The sequence below is a fragment of the Harpia harpyja genome, chromosome 10 (assembly GCF_026419915.1).
Source record: "Harpia harpyja isolate bHarHar1 chromosome 10, bHarHar1 primary haplotype, whole genome shotgun sequence".
NCBI classification, from domain to species: domain Eukaryota; kingdom Metazoa; phylum Chordata; class Aves; order Accipitriformes; family Accipitridae; genus Harpia; species Harpia harpyja.
The window spans coordinates 39769406-39777434 of NC_068949.1; the positions used below are offsets into that span (position 1 = coordinate 39769406).

The window sequence follows — 8029 nt, forward strand, 5'->3', positions numbered from 1 at the left end:
ATTACATTAAGCAACTATGGTGGACCTTACTTTAATGTTAATGTTTTCAGCACTTATGCATTTTAATTCTCTAACGTTTATTCCTGTTAACATGGGATGTCAAGATCTGTATCTTACTCACTCATTCCAACCATTTAAACAATATTGTTACTTCCATAACCTTCCCACTCTCCTCCTCATAAATACAAAATATAACATATGCATAGGCTGCAAGATAAAACAAACATTTAACTTGAAAGAAAAAAAAGAAGTAACATAAAAAGATTTCCTTACCTGTATATTTGTTCGTAGGAGATAGGGATGTAGTCACCAGGACTCTGAGTTAAAAGCTGATCTATGGCACTGTCCAACTTTGGCCAATATGTGCTCTTATAGTCTTCAATTGTTATAACATTCATTACTACAAGAAAGAGACAAAACTACATTTAGTAATCTTAGCTGAAAGACTAGAAGCAAGTGAATGCTCTGCAATTTCAGATCACACCAATCAGCTGGCCAAAAACACTGGGAACAGTTCACTTTTGCTAAGATAACCTTATCTAAAACTAAAGCCCAGACTTGAATTTGTACCTTTTTATTTACAGAAAATAAAATAAAATCAGAAAACCTGCCAAATCAGTGCTTGCATATTTCTTAGGGTCCCAAGTAGCAGGGAAAAACAAAGTCCTGGGAGTTCTAGCATGACCATGTAATAATAATAATTAAAAAAAAAAGTGTAGTTCAGTAGTTAGTTCAGATTAATAAATTACACAACTTTGTGGGAGTCCAGAATCAACGATTAACACTGGGTCCTTACATGCAGGAGAACAAGCTTTGGCCAAGACTGGTAGTTTTTGGCATACTCCTTCCCAGCAGATATATTAATTTTACAAGTCTCGGGTGGGACCAGAAGCTTCCTTGGCCTAAAAAGTGATGCAATTCCCTCTGCCTTGAATTGCAGTTAGGCTCCCAGGCAACTTTTTTGGATATGTATTACAGCTTCCCCTCTAGCAGACACAATAATACTCCTTTTCCAGATAAGAATCAACACAGGGAAGAATAGGAGGCATTTAAATTAGCGTTCCCATTCCCCATCACTCCCTGATTTTCTCCCTGAGCTTCCCAAGGGCACCTTCTTGCACAAGCCCCTCAGTGTGACTTCACAGACACAGAAGAGTGTTAATCTCTCTCTTTTCAGGGAGGATTTCTGAACCAACTACACATGGCTCAGTTCCAACAGCAGCCACAGGAGAAGGGTTAGCACCTTCCCTTCAGAGATGTACTCACAGGACTGCCTTGCTGGCTTGTCACACCACCATAGCTTCACAGCACCCACTCAAAACAAAGCCCTCAGTAAATAACAGCACAGGGTATACTTCACATCAAAACTATCCAGTCCAGGAAATCAAAAGTAATTTCTTCATTTGAACTCCACATGTGGGTCTGGGCTATATAGAACAGAGAATAAAGATAGCTCCCACCCCAAACAACCCAGTTTAGACACTGCACTGAAAAGAAATATTTTGAATAGGGCTGCATTTTAAATACATGTATAAATGTAGATTCACTGCTGGGTTTGAGGAGCAAGGTTTCTGAAATGTTATTTTCACAAAGGGCTGAAAGGAGCTGGGTAAGTCACTTTTGGCAGCATTATGAAGAACAATTCTAGGGAAATACAGGCAAAACGGTTATCATGAGAAAAAGAAGAGTATAAAGAAAATGTGGAGTAAAAGAGGTGTGAGACAAGAAATGTTTGGACACTATCTGTAAGAGCAGGTATTAACAGATTCCTGTTGTGTGTCTTCTTAGGGTATTTCAGCCAGAAACCTTGCTTAGTGAAGAATGGTAGTGCAGTACTCCTAGCCCCCTCTTCCCCCACCTAGTCATTGGTTCACTTTTGCTTCATACCTGTTACAGAAACGGATCTAGTTAACACAGTATGTGTCTGATTAGTGAGCAGGTCACCACCGCCAAATGCTGCAGGATGCTGTCCCAACACTCCAGCCTGCTATCTAAAAGTATGACACCATTCCCTAACAGGTTGATAAAGGTTACGGGTCCGGGTACGCAACTACCAGGACATAAGTTAACAAGTCCAGCAAGTCACCTCCACAATGTAAAAGCATCTGTGCAGTCAGGAACAGCACAGCACCTGCCTGACAGTAAAATCAACCCTTATTCATTTGTCTTGCAATGACTTGCTTGAGTTCTCATGTCTTACAGAGCGCAGGCTCCGGGCAGATGTTCTCAGGACCAGCTTCCATGTAGTAGTGTCCTGGTTTCAGCTGGGATAGAGTTAACTGTCTTCCTAGTAGCTGGTACAGTGCTATGTTTTGAGTTCAGAGCGAAGAATGTTGATAACGCTGATGTTTTCAGTTGTTGCTCAGTAGTGTTTAGACTAATGTCAAGGATTTTTCAGCTTGTCATGCCCAGCCAGTGAGAAAGCTGGAGGGGCACAAGAAGTTGGCACAGGACACAGCCAGGGCACCTGACCCAAACTGGCCAACGGGGTATTCCATACCATGGGACGTCCCATCCAGTATAGGAACGGGGAAGTGGTGGGGGGCAGGGATTCGCCGCTCGGGGACTGGCGGGGTGTCGGTCGGCGGGTGGTGAGCAATTGCACTGCGCAACATTTGTACATTCCAATCCTTTCATTATTGCTGTTGTCATTTTATTGGTGTTATCATTATCATTATTAGTTTCTTCTTTTCTGTTCTATTAAACCGTTCTTATCTCAACCCACGGGTTTTACTTCTTTTCCCGATTTTCTCCCCCATCCCACTGGGTGAGGGGGAGTGAGTGAGCGGCTGCGTGGTGTTTAGTTGCTGGCTGGGGTTAAACCACGACAAGTAGCTTTACCATTCATACTCAGCAGCAAACCTGAGCATTTGTATTTCACTTTGTTACTCCAAAAGAGGTGGGTCTCCACAGAAGCGCTCTTTTCCACACAAAACATTAAACTGAAGTCAGCATAAATATTAGACCAAGTCTTGACTTAAGATTTTAATGTATAATCACGCCCACATCTGGTTTAACATATTAAATGAGCTCTATTCATTTGAAAGAAAATAGTCAAGTAAGAATTGAAAAAAAACTATTTTGCAGTGTTTAACAGGCTGTTGAGATGTCAATTTTTTTTTATTTTTTTTTTTTTTTACAATGTGGAAGAAGAAAGAAGCAGCAGACAAGAACGCCTGCCCATTAGAAGTGCTGCACAGGTAAAAGACAAAATGCTTTTACGAACAGCCCCAAGAGGCTTGCATAGGAAACACTGATAAGTTCAAAGTAACATTCTAGAAAAGCTTCATTTTTATTCAGAAGACTCCTACAAGTACTATTTCATTTGATTTCCACACTTCAGTTCTGAAACTAAGCCAACCATAATATTTATATAGGTAAAAGTCCAAAGACTACACACTGAACAATCACTATTTTTATTCTTCTAATCCAGAAAACAAATTACTTTAAAATTTTAGTAACTGCCAAAAGTTACTAACGTCCTTTTTTTCTGGCAGTGCTTATACACACACAAAAAAAAGCGAAGGGTGACTTAAAGTTGCGTCCTCCAATTACAAACTCTGCAAGAACAAACTCAAGACCAGGAAGGAAAGAAATCACACAAATCCTTAGAAAGAAAAGACAGACTGCCCTTTCAGAAACATCTTTAACTTTTTACTTTTCTATCTTTTTAGGATGTCATTCTTAAATGTTAATCCCTACATTAGGTATTCAAGATTTAAAAGGATTTATCCAACAGCCTCCATTACGTTCCTCCCAAGGAAAGGATGATACTAAAAGATGACTTTCGTTTCATTGAGATTTATTAAGTTTCTGGGAAGTGACAGACTTTTTGTAACAAAGCATGCTAGAATGCATGACTTTATCCAACTACAGTGAGTTTGCGGTGGGGTTGGGAGAGAAATCAGTCTGATCGGATAGAAAGGAAGCCAGTATCTTCCAGTGAATTATAAAAGACTTCACAAGTAAAGCTTGAGAAGCAACTGCTGCTTTTCCATATACAGAAAAGTTCAAAAGAAAAACTGTTTAAGTCAAATGCAGCAGTGAAACCATTTAAGTGAAAAAGAATATGCATGAGCTTCACTTCATAACCTAGATATTTCAGTACCATAGCCATAATTGAAACATAGCCTGCTCCAAGCTACCAAATTCTTTGATATCAACTTCCATCAAAAGAATGGCAAAAAACACTATGACTTTGAAAAAACAAAAGCAAAAAGTCTAAGAGGAGGTATATGTCCCCCATGAAATTGATAAGAAAAACTTACAAACACACATAGCTTAAAAAAGATGCTGGAACAGCAATACGTACAGGACATGAAGAATAGAATAATAATTAAAAAAAAAAAAATAAAAATCATTGATAATGTTGGTTTTGTTATTTAGATGAGACAAGTTAACCTGAAAATCTACTCAAAACACTTACTACGTTCACATATAAAAACCATCCTTCTTTTAAAACCATAGCTATAAAAGCAGAGGACAGAGCAGGACAGGTAAGGCAACCTACTGTCAAGTAAGCAGACACCAGTCTGACAATTATCTGTCATTTATTCTGACAATAAAAATCAAAGAAAGCAGCTAGGCATCCTTCAGAAGCTTTACTTCATCTCGAAGTGACATATATGAAGCTTTACTGCTTAATTAGCAATGCTCCCCACAATCCTAAAATATTTTGTCAAAGTGTACAGACTCTTCAAGCAGATGTCTGAGACTAATCTGCAGACTTGTAGCTATTGCTGTGGCTCTACACTTTCCTTTTTCTCAGCCATCATGTGCGTGTTTACACAATAGATTTTGCTGTATCCCCTGCCTGACACATCCTAGCATATATTAGCACGTTTATGAGTCTGCCCTGTAGTTGCTTTCAGTTCTATTCTATTTTTGTTACATGTTTCTCAGTCTGCGTTGACTGGTTAGTAAAAGTAAACTTTTTCTTCATCAGACAATTTGCCTACGCAGCAAAGCACATACACTGCACTGAACTACATTATGCAAGAGGGTAGGCAACAGATTTAATGGACATGCCAACGCTCACAGCTACATGTGCCCATCCTAAATGGGACTGGGATCAACTACACTTATAGCCATCCTTGCCTGAAAAGGACGAAAAAACCAAGACACTGCAATTACTAGTACAGAAGAGTTTTGCTTAAAGTATTAAATGCTCTTACTCTTATTTTCTCCCTTATGGCCTTTGAAAAATATCTTTCATAACACTACTACTTTATAAATCTGTAACTATGACTGAAGCTGATCAACTGTAAATAAAGATTTAGTTATAAGTTTACCACACCATGGAAAAATTTCTTAAGTTGCTTTAATCAGAAGAAAAGCTATTAACTGAACTATGCATTATTATATCTGATTTTAGTTCTCAGTCTCATCAAAATCTCAAGGAAGGAGAATTGGATTTGGCCCCTTCAAAAGATTTTAAAGGGTCACCATCTAATCTTCTTCCTCCATTATTCTGCCAGCTGAATTAGACCAAAAAAGGCCCACCAAACAGATTTAGTCTGCAGCTACGAACATGAACAAAACCAACACGCTGCAACAAATTATGTATTGGAACACAGGCACTGGATTTTTTGTTTTGGAGGAAAGAATCAGGAGGGAGAGACCTATCTGAACGTCAGAGGAACTCCAATTCATCATAGGATTGTTGGAAACCACACGTCACCAACATTTTTGCAGGTCACCTGTAGGATAACCTGTCTAAGGCTAAGCCTCTGCATCATGAAGCAAGCAAGGCATGAGTCCTTGCTCATTCAACTGCAAGAAGTTCTTCATGCAGCAGAGAACAGACAACTTTCCTATCAAGCTTAAGACAGACAATCAGCTTCTTGACACATTCTGCCATTGCTAAGACAGAGCATGCAGAAGCGGGTCTAGCACACACTGTCTGCTTCTTCGTTGTACGTTTACACTGAAAGTGACCTTTCTTCCTCTTTCTATACCTGAAAATTAAACAGAGGCGATTAAGAGATCCTCTGCCAGAGCCAGGATTAGAACAGGCAGGATCCCAACTCAGCTCCTGTACTTTCTCAGTGCACATTACTTCACTGGACTTGTTCTGTTCATATACACATACCATCAAAGCTATCCACAATACAACGGTGTAGAAAAGTTCTAATTAGCTTAACTCAGAGAATTTTGTATTTTACAGGAATTTTCATTTTCTTCAAAACAATACTTAACATCAGTAAGACAGACATTGGGTTGAGATACCAATGCTGGAGAAGTGAAAACAAGAACTCAAAAACCACACCCTAAGCAAAATCATGCACAGCCTCTCCTTCTCCCCCTCAGACATAAATTGTAGATTAGCCGGAAAGTCACCTTCCCATTTGGTGAAGATCCAGCTTGAAAACCATTTTCATTCTGAAACAGAAGGAAGAACTAAGACTCTAAATTTCTCAATGGGGAATTCAAGAGCTGAGTTTAGCAAGGCTGAACAACATTTCATTTCAACTGACTCAAGTGCTTACAAGCCACCCCAAGGTACCTGGAGTCCTGACAAGCAAGGCAGGCAGCTGACAAGCAAGGCAGGCAGAGAGCCAGAAAGCTCACGGAGTCTCGGAGCCTCAACTTCAAAGCTGCTAGCCTTGGCAATGTGCCTAGAGCCATGAAATCCAAGGCTACCAGAGAAGCAGGGATCCAGAAGCCTGAACTTCCAAGCTTCTCATCAGCTCTGGAGCTGAGCTACTGAGGAGCTGGACAGGTGAGCTGGCATTGGGGAAAGGGGGGGAAACAAAGAAAAAAAGGTGCATTTCCCATCAAAATTTCATCACGGCAGTTACACGGTTACACTTCGAGGAACACTTTTAACTAGCCAAATCCAAGTTTTCTGCAAGTGTTAGAGAAAAAGGCATATGTTGCCCAGAGGCGTGACTTCCGGAAATAAAAGCAGAATTGAAATGAACAGCAAAAGGTCTTCCCCTCCCTCAACCTTAGCTCAGCAAAACAACAGAAAAATTGGCCATTTCTGTTAAAAGCTATATGCAGAAGATGTTTTGGAGGGATAAATTTGCCCTCAGTTGTTCTCGTCAGGCCTTTGCAGACCTACGTCCCTTCCAAGACTGCAGACCCCTTCCAGGGGCTCTGCACACATTGCCATCCGCCGTCAGCAAGGACAAACAGGTTCCAGGCCCGCCTTTGGGTTTTTCAGGCAGAAAGAAAAAGTCTTTAGGAAAACACGGCCTGAGCTAAGAGCTTCAGGAAAAGCAACAGTGCCTCCGTACAGCTGAACACCCTGCCTACACCCGCTCTCCCAGTTCAACAGCCAGATCTACCACGTCACCTTGCCGTGACAGGAAAGCAGCAGACAGTTGGGGTGTGTGCAGGGAAAGGCTATTTTCTCCTTCCCAGGCGCCTTCACCCCTTCGATTTCGCTTCGAGAAGCCTCTCGGGCCAAGACCCACGTCAGGGACCGGCCGTAGGGCCGACCCGAGCCCAGCCACGGGAGAAGCGGGCGGGGAGGGATGGAGGGACTGACACCGGGGTCCCCCCCGTGCGGCCGAGGCCGAGGGCAGGGCGGTCACTCACGGAACTTGGAGGTCGAGGCGTTGATATTGATGGCGGCGGCGATGGCTCCGGCTCCCCCCTTGCCCGCGGCGGCGGCCCCCGGCTCGCAGCCTCGCAGCACGCCGTTGGCCTCGGGCACCGCGGGGAGCTCCTGCCCGGCCGGGGGCCCGGCGGCGGCGGCGGCGCCGCGCAGGAGGCGGTCACCGAGCGGCGCGGCGGCGGGGCCCAGCAGGTGCCGCCCGTAGCCGCCGGCTCCCCAGTTGTTGTGGTTCTGGTCGTCCATCATGGCCTCGCAGCCGCCGCCGCCCTCCTCCTCCATGCTCTCCTCCTCCATGGCGGCTGCCTGCCTGCCTGCCTGCCGGGGCGGCGAGGAGAGGAGAAGAGCGAGGCCAAGCGGGGCGGGGGATCACCGCCCGCCGCCCATGGCGGCCGCTCTCCGCCCGCCGGGGCTCGCCGCGGCCGCCAGCCCAGGCTCCGGCCGCACAGCGCGACACTTTGCGGCAGG

General features: G+C 43.4%; 1 protein-coding gene across 3 annotated transcripts in view; it reads right to left on the reverse strand.

The window, feature by feature from the left end:
• Positions 1 to 8029, reverse strand: part of CACUL1 (CDK2 associated cullin domain 1) — a 55335-nt gene extending 47306 nt beyond the window's left edge. Inside the window, exons 1-2 of one of the 3 annotated variants that reach the window (XM_052798801.1) lie at positions 7546 to 8029; positions 274 to 400 (exon numbers count right to left, since the gene is read on the reverse strand). In XM_052798801.1, the coding sequence (XP_052654761.1) occupies positions 274 to 400; positions 7546 to 7858 (440 nt within the window). In that variant the 5' untranslated portion in view covers positions 7859 to 8029. The remainder of the gene's footprint in view (positions 1 to 273; positions 401 to 7545) is intronic. The other 2 variants (XM_052798803.1, XM_052798802.1) reach the window with 2 other exon arrangements.